Consider the following 19,309-nt stretch of genomic DNA (forward strand, 5'->3'; position numbering starts at 1 on the left):
ACATTCCTGCAGTTTCATTCATAGCATAGCTGTGTGTATAATAGAAGATTATATACAGTGCAAGTACATAATTCTTTCCTATTTTTTTAACTCAGAAAAGCAAACCAAGTATATACGAGTTTGTGTTCTGTATCTCTAACATTAATTCATTTCTTAATTATACACACACAATGACACACAGTTATACCATATTAATGACAGAGCATTCATTCCACGATGATAAACAAAACAAATGTAATCATGCATGTTAATGCTCAAAGCAAATGTTCTCATTTGCTGTGTTGCTTTGAGAACTTTGATGGCGAGTGTAAATTAATTGACTAATTAAATGACAGGTGCTATAGCTAACACAAGATAAACTATAACATTTTATTTTGGTTGAACATCACAAAGCTACTTAATGCTAATTTCTCCTTATAGGAGGCCTGTAACACCATCAAGTCTCTGAAGCAGGTGTCTTACCATATGCTGCATTAATTACACAAAAATCTTTAATGACTTATAACACTGCTCGTTACTGAGCTGTATGGCAATATGCCCTCTATCCCTTTTCTCTGGCCCTGATGTTATTTATAGCGCACATTACAGCCTAAATAGCCGGAGAGAGACATGAGTGCCTGGTATAAAGCAGAGAAGTGAAATTTCATGTTCAGGGAGGCCCTGGGAGGCTATGAGATAGAGCAAATCCAATTGTTTTCAAATTATTCCCATGTAGAGCAGCATCAGAGGCAGACCAAGGAAAACCAAGTAGTCAGATGGGATTATTTTCTCCACTGTTGTACTGTACGAACAGCTAGGACATAAACATTACCTCAATTCAAGGGTAGGAAAATGGTCATTAGTACTGATTACTGACCATGCTATTATTGTCAAACTCCATCAGAGAGCAAACATGTAGTTGTGGATGTATTTCTCAGGTCTGTTCACTCTGTAGGCTGTCAGAGTGAGTGGGTACATGCTGTGTACATAAAGAGTAGCTCTCTGTGAGGAGGACTTTCAGCACCATGGACAGTGCCGCTGCAGGAGGCAGCTGAACCACAGAGGAAATGAGTCGTGGACGCAACACACCCGCTCCCAACCAGTAATCATGTCTGACTTATTTTAAAAGCCTGGACAGTCACTTCTACATTAGGGCAGGAAGGTGGCAGGCAGGAAATGTGCTGAAGCAACCACTAACTTCACACAAGTCACTTCTGCTGTTGAAGGTGTTGAATGTTAGAGAGACATCAAACCTTATTTTCATTAAAATTATAAAAGTAAGCTCATACAGCCAATTTTCTTTGATTAGCAGTAAACTTTCTAGTGTAGCAGATTAGCTTTCTAGCTTCTAACTAGGGCTGTGTATTGGCAAGAATTGGGAGATACAATACACATAACGATACAGGGTTACAATTAAATATATTGCGATATATTGCAATACTGTAAGCAAGGTGATATTTTACAAATTTTGAAAATCTACCACCATATGTATAAAATCTGAGTTAAAGAGTACTATGGGGCACCCTGGTAGCCGACCTGCTAGAGTCTGCCTAGTTTTGATTCCAGCCTGTGGCCCTTTTCTGCATGTTGTCTTTTTATCACCCCTAGTCCTAACTGGCCCAAGTTATCATTGTCTTACACAGCTTACATAGCTGTGACCATTAGTGGTAGCTAGTTTTTGACTTTAGCCCTTGTGGACAGTCATAATATCTTAATCTGCTCTCACCAGTTTGAAAGATGTGGGCATTTAGCTTGTCAGGGACGATCTAACAAAAAGCTGCTATTGGCTGCATGAGACTTTGGACTAAAAGTCAGGATAAGTAGCTTCAGCATTTTGACCATTCTGTTTTAATCCGTCTCTTGTGAGTCCTCCAACTTCATGGAAGTACAACACTAAATTACTGGAGTACCCATTTAAAACTGGGCTTTTATGTGTTTAACTGAGATTTTCCATTAATTTGAAGAAGCCCCTGAATTAGCATTTAGATCATGTAACACTAAAACTCTCCATTAAATTCCAGTAAACCAATAATGAACACGTTTATGCATATTTGTGGAATTTGATCAGAACATCTCATTGGTTTATAAAACCAATTACAGTATAAACATGTAATCAAACTGCAACAACTTTTTATTTACTTTGTGCTGATAGCCCATAAAACTACATTAGTCAATTTGAATAGTCAGTGAGTCTTTCATTTCAGTGTGGGGATGCCTGCTGTTTTATGAACTGCAAGCTTGTCCACACACATCGGATCACTTTCTGTCTAAAGGGTAGATGAACCTCTGCTGACCCCGGGCTCTGGGGGGCGACTGGGGGCTGTGGATGGTGATGCTTGGCCCTCTGCCCAGAGCCAGGACATGGAGTCTCTGTGGGCTCAGGGTACAGAGACTGGGCTGACCTTAAAGGAACATAGAGTACATTCAAAGTCTACAGTGCCAAAGGATCAAATACTGACTTTCATCTTAATTTAAGATAGCAAAGTGCAAGATCAATGTGCTGTAAGTTTAACAGGTGCTGGATAGTGAGAGATGTAGAAGAAAAGACTGTGAGGTCACACAGGGGTCCGGAGCTTGAAGGAAATGGCAGCTTGTCCACAGGCGGCAGGAAAAGCTGAACACAAATGGAAAAGGACAGCTGATGACAACACAGTCAGCAATGCTAAAATAATTCACATTAGACTATAGCCTGTAAATTCCACAAGGCATGCTTTTCTTTGTCCTGTAGCATGCTGAATTTACCACTGCTTCAATGATATGAACTTCCACAGTTCTGACTGTCATGCAATGCTCCAAAAATACAACAAGACAGAAACAGTAAAAACACTATTGGTCTTTTTAATGATCGACTCTTAAAACATGAAAACTTGCCAACAGTACTTCAGCATGCTCCTAGAAACACTTAATTGTGCTTCTTTAATTTTAGTGGGTTGGATTTATCTTTATCAAATCCAAAATTAACATTTTACAAGGAACTTAACGTAAACTTACATGTAGCCATTGTCAAGAGTTCTGATTTTATTTCCACTGTTCTCCGTCTGCTTTGGGGATACGTTTCCTGGAAGTTTCACATCAACATCAACAGTAAAAGTATCACCTATTTTACTTTCTCTGTGTGTGACAGAAATTGAGATGCAACAAATAGCCAAACAGTGCAGGGAAACAGAAAAAAAGATTGTATCATAAAATGGACGTTTCTCTAAGGTTCAGGTTATGGGAAGACCCGGGTTAGGGGCTAAGTGTCTTGCAGTGGAAAGGGGCTTAGTGCCTCACTCTCTGTTCTTGACTACACAAAAGGACTATTAACCAACCCATTAAATCTTCAGGATTAAATATCTTCACCTCATTTACAGATTTTTCCATGTTAAATGATGTTTGGAAATCTAGATTAAAGCAGCATTTATCCGTTCTTTAGGAAACTTGGGGGCATACCTCCACAACAAGCTGAACATCACACACTCGTTTGACATTTTATGGCCTTAAAATGTCAATATGGGTAACATGTTATTGTTTATTTACCCATCCAGCAGACACAGAACAACGTTAACTTTTATTTAGAATGTATATTTGTCTAGTATTCACTGTCCTTTTAGCTATGTTTTGGTCTCCAACTGAGAAATGTAATTTGGATTTGGAGTCTTTGGATGATAAATTTAGCTGCTAAATGCTCCACTATGTTTTCCAGCTAGTCACTTTGTCTGTCTGTTGTTTGGTGCTGGGAAGACAACATATGGTCAATTTATGAGAGCTTTTTTCCTGAAAACAGCTGCTGGAAACGCACTGAACACTGAACCAAAACAGTAACGTTGCAGGTTTTAATAGCAAAACAATGAGCTGAAAGAGACTAAAATAAACTGTAAAGCAGAGCGTCAGTTGGGTGATAATTATCTGTGGATTCATCACTATGAGCAACACTTTTCACATTACACATTGTCATTTGAGCAATTGTTAGCTTTAAATTACTTATTTAATTTTACTCTGATTATTTTACTCTGATTTTGCAGTGAAAACCATTCATGATGAGACTTGGCACCTCTCAGTATGCTGATTAATCTTCCAGTGTCAAAACATGTTGTCTGACGAAAGCAGAAATAGCAATCTGATCCAGCTAAAGAAGACTATTGACAGCTGACTGTTATTGACAGGTGAACTTCCTGCAGGACTGGGTCAGCAATGAATCTGGAAAATCACCAAGGGCCTAATTTCTTGCTTTAACGAGTCCTTGCTGACAGCAGGAAATAGGGAATGATTTAAAGTAAGAGCTTTCCATTCTGGGTTGGATTTTATGGAAAGGTTCTGAACTGCCTCCACTCTGCTGTAAGAAATTACCTGAGCTCTGACCCCTTGCTTGATAAGGTGGACACACAGGCGAGGGCCCGATTTATCTCCCAGGGACCTGCCGCTCACTCATGAATATTTACAATATTTCTAATGCAGTGCACTTAGGTCAATAGGACTGCTCTTAGTAATCAACATTGAAGCTATAGGTTAATAACTGCAATTTAGTTTTAGTCTCCCAGCCTAATCAGATTAGGTTAAGATAAAATGATTCTGGTTGTAGCTGATCACAGGGAATCTGAATAGAAGTGAGCTAACAGATTATCTTTGTGTCTCTGACACAGGCTGCCTTGACTTTAAATGCAACGTGTTAATGTAAAAGGACAAGGCAGAGGCGGTAGGCAGCTTTGTAGTGTTACTGATGTGACTGATAATGTTTCTTTACATCCCAGTCTCACTAAGTGGTTGCTCACTCTGATGTGCAGTGGTTGCGAAGCGAGGCAGATAGGTCTCCAATAGGTCTAAATGTGTGAAGTCAAAGGAAAAAAATAAAAGACTAGAGCTCTTGGCTTTGAACACGGCACTTACTGCTTCCATTGTGCTGCTTTTCCTAATTATGGCAGGCCATTCTGCTGACAGACGGAAAGTGCACTGTGATGCCCAATCAGGACTCCATATTTCATTTCCCCTCTCTCTCCTTTCTAACCGTTAGTATATTAAACCAGAAATCCGGTAGCTGATTTTCAAAGAGACTTGATTAAACCCAGGAAATGGGACATGATTTCCCATTTAAAATTCATAACAGGCTAACACTTAAGTAATTTAAATCCCCTCTACCGTTGGTATCTGCATTAGATTGAATAATTTCACCTTAACTGCATCAATCCATTTCATTTCAATTTGATAGCAAGCAAACTCAGTCGGAGCACCCTTGTGAGTATGCTTTCTGGAAAAGGTTTGCAAATCAAAACACAGGACTCCAGACAGTACTGCTGCTCGTAATATAATTTGCTTGACCTTCCAGTTTGCTCTAATTGAAAAGGGGTTATATGAGAAATGAAGATGCTTTTGTGCATATAAATTCTCCATTAGTGATAAAAACCTGAAAACCTATTCTGTCATCTATCTTGTGTTGAATATAATAATAATAAGTGGAGTAGGCTATCTGTAGGTAGACAGACTACAGATGATACCTGGTGAAAAGGGATAGAATAAAGGTTTTTAAAGAATTCTAGGTTCAGTCCAAATCAGTTAAACCACTAATGACTGTATTGGTGGGTCTTAATTGGGTAAATACCACCTGAAAAAGGATTTCAATGTTTCATAAAGCAAAATTATGAAACTTTTAAACAAAGAAACAACAATTTAATCCTCTTATAAATGAAAATTTTAATTAATAAGAAATAAAAAACAGTCTTTGCTCAATTCAATGCACTCAGATTTTGCAGTTCAGTCAAGCGGCTTACAATGGCTAATGTTAGTTAGTGTTGGCAAACTTATAGCAAACTTTTTATTAATATATATAATATTTTTCATTATGAAAGTAGCACTTAAATGTCCGTCACTAAGATGGTGAACATGGAAAACATTGTACCTACTAAGCATGACCATGTCAGCATGATGACGTTAGCATTTAGCTTAAAATCCCTGCTGTGCATACGTATACAGCCACCCAGAGCTGCTAGCGTTTGTCAAGTCTTTGTTAGCTAACCTTGCGATAACATTAAAATGCACGTAGTGTAAAACTAATGCAGGAGGTGTTGTGTATATTATCATTAGCCTAGCACAGCAAATGAACAGAGCAGGACACAACGCAGATGGGCTTTTGTTACAACATGATGCCATATAGTAATAAGTAAGGCAGGATCGCTGTGGTGTGAATGATGAACTAAGAAAATATGTACAAGCACCAATATTTTACACAGGAACTACTGTAAATCAGGGGTTGCCAGATAAAATCCTACTGTCAACATCTGCCCACAGCACTGACTAGTGTTTGTAAAACTCCTACGGTAAAGTTATTTAGGCCACAAATTCATGCCATCAGTGTTATTGTAGATTTGGCCTCTGCAGCATCATCTTTATTAAGACTTCACTTCAGACACACCTCTATCTAACATAACTCCAAAGAGCATCCGTAATGCAACTTGAAGTCTTTTAAGATCAAACTCACTGACCCAGGCACCCTCACTGGGCTTGATCAGGCCAAGAAATTTGTCGAAGCAGCATGTGGTGTGCACAAACCATCCCTCTTCCTCCATGATGTATAACATCTTGCTCTCTTTGATTCAAATACAGACTCTGAGAGGGAACCTTGTAGTAATATGTGCTTGAAAATCACTCATCTACGCCTCATCAAAAACGTGACAAAAACATTAATTGCTTCAAAGAAATTAAGGAAAACTTTAGTGTCCACTCATGTGGATCAGACCTCTCCCTTACTATTGGTGGCCGTACAGTTATCAAAAAGGAATATGTTAGAATCTCGGTGTAACCTTTGATCCAAACCTCTCATTTAACAAGACCCAGAAAGCAATATTCCTAAGAGCATATTTTCATCTCAGAAATATCTCCAGAATCTGTAATTCCCTTTCTACCTGTCCTGATGTAGTCAGACTGACCCATGCTACTGCAGTGAACTACACTGTGGTGGTCAAATCTCTAGATGCATAACAATTTTTAAATATCTGCAGACAGAATACACATGCAGCCTAGAAAATATGATCATACAGTCCTCAATTTCGCATCATCATTCACTTTGTATAACTGCTTCTGTCATAAAATCTTTAAGAGGGCACTGGCCACAATATATCTTTGGTTTATTATCCGATAAACCCACATGAACTCTCCATTTAATGGCTACAGGAGTTAATGTTACGCAGTACCCAAAGAAAACAGCTAGGAATGGAAGTTTCTTCTTTCTCACAGAAGCAGGACTTTTTTATTTATGTGTCAGAGCTTTACATCTTCCTTACAGTGTACCAGCAGTTGTTCTCCTCCCCTTCCTTTCTTGACTTGAGCTAATTTACAGTTTCAATTTAGGCATTAAGATGACACTCCTATTTAAAGTAATTAACAGTGTGGGAGCAGGAAGGGTTCATGAATTGTTCAAGGACACTTAAAACTTCTTATATACGACGGACACCATTGTAGTTACCATTAATGAACCACTGACCCAGTTACAGGATGATCTCTCTCCTAAAGATCTCCATACCATTTTAAATGTTTAACCTCAGCTATACAGTAAATTAGCAGCAATGAGCCCTGATGGCTTTAGTGGCTTACATAATGAGGACATTTATTGTACGTATTAAGAGCCATAGATGCATACATTATCTGTGTGTAACCACAAGGTTTGTATGATTTCTGCTGCTAGCTGTAGCCTCTGCAGTGATTTTAATGATTTTCTTTAGTGTAAACCTCAGATGTCTGCAGAGACAGACCTATGAACTCACACAGTAGTTACCGTAGGAACCTTTTCCACCAACAAAAGCACTGTGGCAAAAAGGAATGAAAAAATGATTGCTGTCGTGTTGAAGCATCAGGCCTCAAAGCATGAACATGGTACAGCATGAACCACCGTGTGGTTTCTTGGCTTTTTATAAACTTCGACTGGTTTGTATTTGATTTTTTATCTGTACCCTGTAGCAACATGCCCACACCAACACAGCCCTTGCATTTCAACGGTCTGAACGTACCCTTACTCTCAATCTTCTCAGTGAGCAGTCGGCTTTAGTTAAGACATCAACTCAGGCAGCTGTGGAAAAGAAACAGTCTGTATTTTTAAATCATTTGGTGAAATGAACAAAGAGGAAAGGAGCTGGTAGTGGGGCCGTTCATCACAACTAACAATACTTAAGTGCTGGATGAAATGAACACCACACTGACAGGTTCTGTCCTGAGGCTGCTGCCAGACGAAGTACTGTGGGGTCATTTAAATCAAATGGGTTAATCACCTTGGGAACATGAATGTGATCAGTGAATTCCTTTGCAATCTGCCCACTAGACTTTGATATATGTGCACAAGTTCAAATGTTGTTCAAGTGGTCAGCAAAATCATTACGAATCGTCATCTCGGGACCATGAAAATCAACAGTGAATCCCATGGGATTCTTGCAAGTAGTTATTGATAGTTTGCTCTGGATTATTTGTTAGAAACAGCCAGCCGGTCAGCAGTGTATAAAGTTCAGTATATAAATAAAATAATAAATAAAAAAAAAAGAAACCACACTGGCTACAATAGTCTGATACCCAGGCAGAGTGGCCATTATTGCTCCATTATTCAGTCTGACAATGCCTTCCGTTTTCTGTGGGGGAAGAATTTGATTGTACTGGATGCTGCATTTCCTGTATCAGGGCATTATCACTGTTCCAATGGACACAAACAAAAGAGATGTCATTTTATATTCTCAAGACAAATGAGGCAATCAGGAAGACGGAAGATACAATCATTATCCTCATGATAATGTGAGGAAACATAGGTGGGTTGGGGCACGATTCTAACGGTAACCAACATGTTAGCTAATGCAGCTACCTAACTAATGTTAGCCTGTTTGCTAATACTGCATGATAAACTCTTTGAAAAGAATAAGTTCAGATGGATATATATTTTGATGATTTAAGACAGGGATTATTGTACAACCCGCAACAGTAATCCTGACAACTCTGAATGCTGTGACATTGTTAAATTAGGTCCAACTAGGTTAACAGGTTAAACAAACAAACAAACCAAACTTTTAGCACAACTGACATGTTAATGTTATCCCCTCATTGTTCTAGATATTTGCATGTTCACACAAATAAGCTAGGTAGATCAAGGTTGAAGAAGTCAGTCTGTAAAACATGATGGATGCTTTACAATGGACAGTTTGAATAGTACAATGTTGTCTTTGTTTTCTCTTCCAAACTTTTAAAGGTCAAGTGTGTAACATTTAGGAGGCTGTATTGGCAGAAACCAATTACAATATTCACAGGTATGTTTCTATTATGGTATAATCACCTGAAAATAAAAAAAAATTAGTTACCTTAGAATGAGTCGTTTTTATTTTTATGTAGGCAGTTATGTGTTTATAGTAGCCCAGAATGGCCGAACCGAACACTGGCTCTATAGGGCCTTGCACGTTTTTTGCAAGTTTCGCAGCCACTGTACTTTCTCCTACAGGTTTGGAACAGGAGGGTGATGCGAGGGCACTGTAAAGTGCAACTACACCACTAGATGCCACTAAATCCTACACACCGGTCCTTTCCAACCCGTCTGATTGCTCATGTTTCTAGCCATGTCTGACTTTTAGGAAATGTTCTCAGAGCTCAGCAATTAAACTTTAAAGATGTCCTGATCTGTCTGACTGTGACTCAGTTTGGTAATGTCAACATTTCTTGTCCATATTTGAACATGGAAGTAATACAAATAAAATAAGTACCTGATCGTCCAAGCACTTGGAGGTTAGAGCAACAACATGAGACACACACACAGGGAGCAAACAGGGAGAGGGAGAGGAAAGGCAGGAAGAGAGAAACCATTTTACCAACCATTTTATTTGGAATGGAGTTTATCCTCCTTTTTAGCCTGACCTATTTGAAAATGAAATTCACTGTACTCTCACGGTTTACATAGAGGACAGACAAGTAAATAGAACAAAGATGATTGATCTATATTAAGGATAAAACATGAAATAAAGGACAGAGAGCTTTTCTTGGTATTATATTGGTTATTCAGTCTGGGTTATTTGTGCCTCATGATAATTTCAGATTGAAGGTCATAGTTTACCACCTTACTTTTTTTATTACTGCCTTTGAGGAACGGGGGATTGGTAAGAACAACAGTGGGAATTTGCTGTATGTGTAAGGCTGCCATCTACTGAGAGCTGTTTTCAAACTGGATGTGTGCTTGCAGTGAGAGGAAAAGTGACGCTCCCTCAGCCAAACACATTTCCTTTGTGCTCGACAGTCATGGCTGAGGGAAGGTCCTGCTGAGAAGGGTAACGAGGTAATTGAATTTCAATTTATTGAGAGCTCCTTTTCACACTTCATGTCTAATCTGTCCCAGGTCCCCGTCCCCAAAATAAAACGAGACAGCTGCTTTAACTGTACCTCTCCTTTAGTTTCTAGTACTTTCTTCTTCCTGTTTGATTGTTAAAAATACACATTTTCATGCTTGTAAAGACTTTTCACTGTTTTAAAGAGTAATTCAAACCTGTAGGTTGAAACCTTTAGATCCAGCCACACCCCAGTCAATGATGTCACAGCAGGTGTTTTGCCTTTGACAGCTGTGAAAACATCAGTTGTGACATCACTTAATGAGTGGGCATGGCAAGAAGAGAACAAGCTTTAAATCTTCTTTTATTTCTTTCAGATTTTTCTGTAAAGAATGTCTGTAAAGGAACGCCTTCTCCGTTATAATCTGTGTGTTCTCAGCTGAATGGCTTAAGCTTGAATTGAACTGCAATAATACACAGACACCCTTCTGTATGAGTGCCGATCCAGGCCAGCGGTGCACATGAGGAGGAGGGCTGGTTGCTAGGTTGCATATTCCTCCAGTTACAAAGCTCTTTGATACCTGTGTCGCTGTATTCTCTCATAGACATGCACCCACTCACATGGCTCAGGCCAGGCACCTACACACACAAAAAAGACCATACAAGCAAACAGACATGCACCATTGGGTAGGCCTGCTTTTCTCCAACCCAGGGCAATAACAGGTACCCGTCCACCCAGCAAAAATATCAAGGCAGCCTCTCCGCTGGGCAGCTCGTCGGGAGCCGTCTAACCACACTAACAAGGTGAGCAGACAGTGTGAGCTGTCGTGGCGGGTGCTCCTTCAGGAGGAACCGCCAACAACTGGACTCGCACCACTAATAAGGTGTCAGCGCTGGTCTGCCCCCCGCTCACAGAACAACCATGCAGCTGCTGCTCTGAGTGGGATGTGGGTATTAAAACTGCAATGGGTAACATTTTTTACACAAAGCACACCTGTCTCATCAGCCTACAGTGAATCACAAAGTAGGGCTACAATGGACGATTATTTCGCCCAAATCGGGATGGATGGCAGCGCAAGATGTTCTCCACACACAGGTAGTAAAGCAGAGAAACATGACGGCTGTTCACCATCTCCACCCCAACAGGGACACAGGGAACAAGCTGTGAGGATTGTGAAAGAAAACCATTTGAAGGAGAGGTTCAGTTATCTAAAGTCTATCTTGATACAACATTTACATGCTGTGCGTATGTATGTTGAAAGAGTCACAGTCACTGTAATCTTTTCTCCTGGCTGTGGAGTGATACTTTCATTGCATGACCAAAGTAAGAAATAAGGGACCGAATCCACAGTCTTTCTTCTGTTCAAAAATCCATATTAAAGTCCATTGGAAGCTTATCTGGGGATTTAGCCTGGTTCCAGATCTCTGAATCACTGCCCACAGATATGTTCCCTGATTCAATCAACAATGTACAGGTTGGAGAAACAATCAAATTAAGAAAGGAGACGTTATCCTGCTACATAGCTAGGTAGCTACCTAGCTACCGCCATGAAAAGTAGCGTCAGAAAAATGGCGAAGAGCCACTCCAGTCAAAAATGTTACTTTAACACCAATGACTCGTGACTTCACTTTGGGCATTTTGACTTGAAAAAACTTGATGATTAAAGAGCATGTTATTTAAAAAGTGTGCCTCAAATCAATTAATTTTAAATAATTTAAGTTAACAGTGATTAATTCCCAGGAAACTGACATTTTATTTCCCAGATCCACTTAGTTTGAACCAATCCAACAGCATCTAATCAAGTTTTAGGGGAAAAACATGATGAACTAAAGTTAATTTACTGAGCCCTGGTTGGAAAACATTATACTAGACATCATTTTGTGTCGTTCTGTTGTTAAAATGGCATTACGTTTGGTGAATGTGAATATGACTTGTACAGGACACGAAACATAAAGTTCAACTTGGAAACAATGACTTGGTCCCACCTCTGCTTTAAGCCAAATGTTTAAGGTTGCATAGAGCATCTCTTAGCTCAAGAACCAAAATTTCCCGAGGCTACAGGGATCTAATTATTGAACAGAGCTTTAAAGTGTATTTCTTTATGCTGTTAACATATTTAACATAGAGAAGACAATGACGCTTGTACTTCAGACAAGATGTTAGGGAAGGTACAGATGAAGTGCACCCGGCTTGGTTGCTATCTTCTTTTTATTAGCCTTTGCTGCTATGCTGAGGCTTATTTTGCAGCCTGCATTCTAATGAGAGAGAAAGGGAGGAAGGAGGGGATGGAGGGAGTGGGGGGGATTGTGTAACTCTGTGTTACATAACACAATGTGCAGGGCCTTTTCTCTCTCTCTCTCTCTCTCTCTGTACTCAGACAGTGAGACACACAGCAGAGTGGGGAGGAAGGAAAGGATGGAGGGCTTTAAAAGGGTGCTGGTGTTAATGAGGGCGATCTGAAGAGATGTGTGCCTCGCTGGAAAGTCATACCTCATTACGGCACTGTTTCTAATAATGCCGGTGATGAGGATAAGTTGTTTGGGAGGCGAGGGGACGCAGACAGCGGACCCCTGGCTTGTCTGAGATTAAAACTCAACCATCAAGTGGCATTCAAGTGGGTTTGCTGGGTAATTAAAGTCGATAAAATGTTATTGCCTTCACCCTCGGCCTACCTCTGCATAGCTGCCAGACATTTGCCGGACATTTCAGGAGGGGACAGATCATTGGGATTTTGTCTTGATGTTGCTGCTTTTTTCTACTTGCACCCTAATTCTCGCCTTTAAGCATTTAAGTACTTAAAAGTTTAGTTTTTCTTTGCTTTTATGTATAGTTAAGTACAGTAAGTGTAGAGAAAGAAGCTTTGCATGTTTGTTTTGAACTCAGTATGTTGACCATTCATTTATTAGTACAAAAGACTGAACCCGCCCCACCAATATATGTGATAAAACTTTATTTCTGTCTTAAATATGATCTACTACAAAATTACACACACCAAGTACAAAAAATATAGCTCATTTGTACTCATTTTAGTTAATTTCACACTCAGAAAACAAATTTAAAATGCAGATAACCAGATTAACATTTCCAGGGAGCAGTTTGTACAACCACCATCAGTTCAGTTTGAGTAGTTGACCTTCACACAGAATGTCTCCTCCGTCTTCTCCTCCAGGTTGTTCACGTAGACCAGTATCTCCACTGAGCCGGGACTCTGGCTAGGGGCGAATCGTAGTCCGATGGTGTAAGTCTCTCCCCCGCCGATCTGAACACAACAAACAATACTTCATATTCATCTGGATGCTTCGTGAGGGTGAGTCAGTGATTCTTTCTTTCTCTTCAGCTACTAACATTAAACGGCTGCAACCATGTCTACATATACAAAAAAAAAACTTTTACCTCAGAGCGATGATCTTCTTTGCATGTGATCATTTACTTTAATTTAATTTAATTATTATTATTTGTAGTGGGAATTTTAACACTTGATTTAGATTTTGAAACAATTCAGTTTATAATCATTTTTATCTGTTCTGAAGTGTTTCTATCTATCTACAGTAAAATGCTTTTATCTGTTCAGGGATGCATGGGGAAAAAGCTCCCCTCCTGTGATGCTGAATGAGTTATTGTTAACTGCGATGTAACGTCACCAGTCTTGAATAGCAATCAATTAGTAACTTAACTGTATCAATTACAGTTTTCTGTTTTTGTGTAGCTGAGGTAGGAAAGAAAATGTATAAATTATTAAATCAAAGGGAAAGAAGGATCTTATAGTCATCCCTACAATAAAAATTACACTCACATATAACCAAGTTATAGGTTCCACAGTTTTGCCCATAGGATGCTCTACTTAGAGTGGTTTCTAAATATTTGAGTGCTTTTTCAAGATCCGGCTCGATCTGCCAGACAGGAAACCAACTTTTAAAGAAATAACAGTGCCCATGTAGTCAGAATCCGATTTAAAGAAAGGTTTGTCCTTCAGAGCTGATGAGAATGCCACAAAAAGAACAATATTTGCTTTAACACAGATTTTAAAACGCTAGCTAGAGAACAATGTTCCTACCTGTTACCCTGTAAACATCTGCAAAATAAAGGTCCACTTAAAATGATAGAAATATTTGGGGTGTTTCTTAAACAGGTAAATTCACATCTAATTTAAATTACAAGTTGTTCCTTCCTGTTTTATCTGTGGTCAACTGTCCTGTTTCAGTGTCTGGTCAGTTGTGTCCTCCTTTTACTCCACTCATGAACCATTGTTCAACAGTATCTGTTTCACTGACCTTGAAACTTATCATTCACTCATCATATTATCATTACTCTCATTTGTTGGAAAAATCAAAGACATTTTAAAAATCTACCAACTTTAAGTGGGACAGCCAGACACCACTGCTGCTGGGAATAATGGCGTATAGCACCGAAGTGCAAGAGTGCTTATGCTTATGTTTGTTCCGCTGCCTACTATAGTGAGGGTGGTCTTAAACCAGAACATTATTGCATGAGGAAACCCCAAATGGTTTGTATTCTTCTAACCTCTTGAAATGACACTCTTCTTTTTTTTTCAAATTACCATCTCTCCATTCAGAGTGCAATTCTGATGATTCTTTTATATTAACGGCACAGAATGCTTAATGTTTTAATGCTTTTCCTGTCAGGGCTCATAGTGTGCGAAAGGTCTTTATTTGGTCTTTTTTCTTTCTTTTCCCAGTATTTCAATCAGGCCGGAACTGTCTTCTAGTATTTTCTGTAATAGCCAGGAACAAATATATAGGCCAATTTTGGGGATTTATGCTGTAATCTTCCCCAAAAGCACAGCAGTATTGATCTCTGCTTTGCTTTCCCTCCTGACAGCTGGTTTTATCATGGCAAGGTAGTTACGTCAAAAAAGAGAAAAGTGTCTCCACATTTGCTTAATGCTACGGGCACAGTAAATTCTTTATAAGACACCTGGAGCCTCACTGACAAGATGGAAAAAAACACGTACTGTTTTTCACTCTGCCCACCTCCTTCTGTCTAATTGATGCAGTGTCTTCTGGACAGCAGCAGCGAGACCTTAAATAGTTTATGTGGAGACTCTCATTGCATCTCATTCATTTATCTGTTAATTTAAAATGCTGGTTTTCCATTTGTTTTTGTCATTTTATCACACCTCTGCAAATGAAAGGCAACGACGGCAGCCGCTCCGCTGCTTCATGTCTGTGTGTGAGTGAATCAGTCATTAGAGACACTGGGGCTGACAACATAACAATAAAACAACGGCAGTAATGACTCTGTTTCGTTCTGTAGGCAAACAAGGAAATCATTCACTTGTCTAACCACTGAGGAATGAACTGTCAACTTGAGAGGCCAGAAATCATTGATGTCTTTTACTCACCTGTCAAGATAACAGGAAAGTCAAAAACATCCAGTCATATCTGTTATCTGTAACACTAAAGGTTACTTTTCCACACAAAAGGTCTTATTTGTCACAATCAGCATGTCGGTCAAAACTTTTTCAGTTCAAGTTTCAGAGTGCATGGGTGTGATACTGTACGTAGTCAGTGCTGTTGCAGCATAGCAAATTCATGCATTTAGTTGAGAGTGAACCAAAAACTGATTTTGAGGCTGATACCTAAAATGTCAGTGTGTGACATTGTTGAAATGTCTCCTCCTCACTCCTCATGTGCACTGGATGAGACTGAATTGCATCCTGGCTGCACTACAGCTCTATAATAACTCTATCGCAGTCTCAATGTCCATCAGAGCCAAGACCTACAGCACAGGCATTGTCTCCACAGGAGGCATTTCAGACACGCTTTTCTGTCGTTCATCTCATGTGCGGTTCTTTAGCAAAATGTTTTGTGTTTCACGTTTCTGGCTCATTTATCATTGATGTGGTAACAGATACTTCTTAGCTGTACTTTCCCCATTTTTATTACTGTATTACATTGGGTTTTCTCATCTTTATTTAATATCTTTCACTTTTGTAACAAATTAAACACATCCTTTAATATTAATTTCATGTCAGTTGTCAGTAAATATTGTTTATTTGCTGTAGTTAGCTGTCACTGTAGCTACAGCAGGCACTCATAATAAACTCAAATTATAAAAACTATAATATATACTATATTATGTTTTTGGTAATTCACAGTTATTTGCTAACATCTCCTCTGAGGTTTCTGCAGACACATTACAATTTGTCAGTAGAAAAAACTCTCTGACATTATTACCACTGGTATGAGCTATAAGGGGTAGATGATGGGAAAATGCCAAAAGATTCCTCAATTTCCAAGTTGAATCAGAATGGATAGAGTAAAGCAGTGGGAGAGTGCATCCAGGACATATTATCCATACAAATACCTCTAAAGCACCAGGTGTGTGTGTGTGTCTGTGTGTGTGTGTGTGTGTACTGTATGTATGTGTTCAGTTGTTGTTAAAATCAATAAAGACAATGTTGGGGGAAAAAAAATTGGAAGTAGTAGTTAATAGTAGCAATCAATAATTATGTATTTCCTCTGCAGTATTTTATGTCTTTAATTGACCTTTAGGTTCAGCAAAAATGTCAAAGTATTTGTTATTATTTTAATTTTATTTTAAATAGGATTTTAAAAAGCTGATCAGAAAAGGATTTCTCCTATTGGCCAGCGGCACTTTCCATTTCCATTATCAGCTAATGTTTATTATTTACAGGCTGATAACAACACAAGGCACCATGAATCCCTTGAAACTACCCATACTGATGCTTGGCTTCATTTTCTTTAAAAGGCTTTGGTCAAGAATGGGGGCTCCCTTTGGTGTTCATCAAACTATTGACTTAATGAGAGGAAGAGAACCGTATGACTTCCTATCTCATCTCACCTGGAATTTATCTTCTTTGAACTGAAGCAGGTCCGGATGGTCAGAGCGGAGCAGAAATTTGCGCCTGCTGGTGTAGGGGTTGGTGTAGGTGATTTTCCTGGAGCTGCCACGCCCACTACCAACCGGGACACACACTTCGAACGCCTGCACACACACACACATGCAGGCAGTTAGTAGGGCTGTAAGAAAATATCTATACTTTTGAATATTGCAATATTATATTTTTTAATACTGTTTTGACTCTCAAAAACACATGTATTTTTAATTACCAGTATACATGCAAAAATCACAATAAAATAACTTACTTACACTAATACATACATTGAATCGTAACCCCTGTATCATGATAAATATTCTATCGGAAGATTCTTGCCGTTACATAGCCCTTACAGCTCGTGCCATAAATGGTTGGTCACACGTACAGTTCCGATTAGACCCTTAGCTGTAATGTGAACTTAAGCTTCGACAGTCACTTGGTTTAGAAAGGCAGACAGCAGTTATAGAGGGGATTGGCTTTGAGTGCTGGCCTGGGATCAGCTGTCCTTAGCCTTTTTTTGACACTTGCCATAAAGAGGATGGTTATGTCCAGCTGACCCTAGAAATCACCAGAGTGGTTCAATAAGCACTGACTGTGACCCTGAGTCACCATCGGCTTTGAGTTAGATGGACCTTTAAGGGAGCTGTCCATCATATCGCTCTTCTTCAAGTTAAAAATTAGAGCCCCACTAAGAACTTAACTAAAATCATGTCAGCAATTATCACATGAGAGTTAAACTGAAGACATGATAAAAACACACATAATACCATTTTGAATTGTCAAGCTGCAAAAAAACCCACTCCTCATACCTTGGACAGCACGGGCCGGTGGACGTTCAGACAGAGCAGCCAGGCGGTGACCAGCCGCCGGTGCTCCACATCCACTGCGTGTACATACAAGAAGCGACTGCCTGCTCGCCATGGTTGCACCTTCAGCTGGAGCTCCTGCACCGCTGCAGAAGGCAAAAGGAACACACCCTCTGGGTCCACCTACAGAGAAAGTATTACAGGAGGGGTGGTTAAGGGTGATTGGGTTTCAGTAGTAAGGTGTGGAGATGTTGATTGGGTGGGTTGGGGAGACATTATATAAGAAGAGGTAAAAAATATGGTATTGAAAGAAACAGAATTAATGGGAAAAGGTGGTTAACAGAGTCAGAAGAAAATAAAGGAGGTGTACAGATTACAGGAAAGAGTGGGTGAGAGAGGGCGAATGAGAGTCGCTGAAAAAGGTAAAGAGAGGGGTGGCAGACAATGAAATGAGAGAAAGTACAGGCAGAAAAGTGACAGAGACAGAAGGATGTGAGAATGAGATTTACTGTGCAGCTCCTTTTCAATCTGTTGAGAAAAGCAAAGCTATTCTCTGGAGGGGAGCTTTATCCTGTTTTATAAGACTCCTCCGATGCATTCCACAGTGAGCTAACCTGCCGAGAGTCAGATCAAAGCACCCGCTGATGCATACGGTGAAATCTTTAAAAAAAAACATCTGTCACATTTTCAGCCTGTACCCCGTTTCTTCAGTGAGAATACGTTTGGGTCATACTGTATGCAGCCATGGTGGCTGTGAAAGTCCATCACTAGTTCTTTTTTTTTTTTTTTAAATCTGAGTGAGTAATAAGAAATGCCCTTTGAATAAGAAACAATCTATTTTGAAATAGAGGGCAATCTGACACTCCTGAAACATACTTTTACAAGTTCAGAAAGCCTACAAGCAATGCTAATTTTCCAGATTGTGTCAAATTGTGTCCCAACATGACATGATTGCAGGACGGGTGATCTCATAAAATAAAATGACATGAAAAGACCCATTATTCTGCATTTGTACATTCTTGAAAATAACTTGAATCTTAACCTGGGGTTAATACAAAAGAGACTGTTGCCATTCCATTGTTCCCTGCTGCTAAGAGAACAATTTGCATTAAATCGTTTTTGAAAATGCAGTTTGAAGATTGCTAGTACAGAAAGAAATATATCAAGAACAAAGCTCTCAACGTCTCATTAGATTTGAAAGATTCGAGGTATGATTTAAACTGTTTAGATTCTACTTTTTCTCTTTTCCGTACGTTGCTTCACATTTTCGTCGGCTCTGTTTTTTCCCAATTAAATAAAACTACATCTTTAACAAAGAAAAGGCAAAAGTAAAGACAGAGCGCACCTCATTTAAATTAAACACGGAAAAATGTATGAGCGGCAGGGAGGATGTGGATTTACCCCAAAC

The 19,309-nt window shown here is 39.3% G+C and overlaps 1 protein-coding gene across 1 annotated transcript in view; it reads right to left on the minus strand.

Moving 5' to 3' along the window:
- Positions 1–13,183: 13,183 nt before the first annotated feature.
- The window catches only part of nphp4 (nephronophthisis 4), a gene marked incomplete in the record, with an annotated part of 148,332 nt that continues 142,206 nt past the window's right edge, over positions 13,184–19,309 (minus strand). The window contains 3 exon segments of the mRNA XM_035655832.1: positions 13,184–13,492; positions 17,059–17,202; positions 17,905–18,084. Coding sequence (XP_035511725.1) covers positions 13,349–13,492; positions 17,059–17,202; positions 17,905–18,084 — 468 coding nt within the window.

This window comes from Morone saxatilis, unplaced genomic scaffold, assembly GCF_004916995.1.
Source record: "Morone saxatilis isolate NCDOM2014 unplaced genomic scaffold, NCSU_SB_2.0 Contig15, whole genome shotgun sequence".
NCBI lineage: Eukaryota > Metazoa > Chordata > Actinopteri > Moronidae > Morone > Morone saxatilis.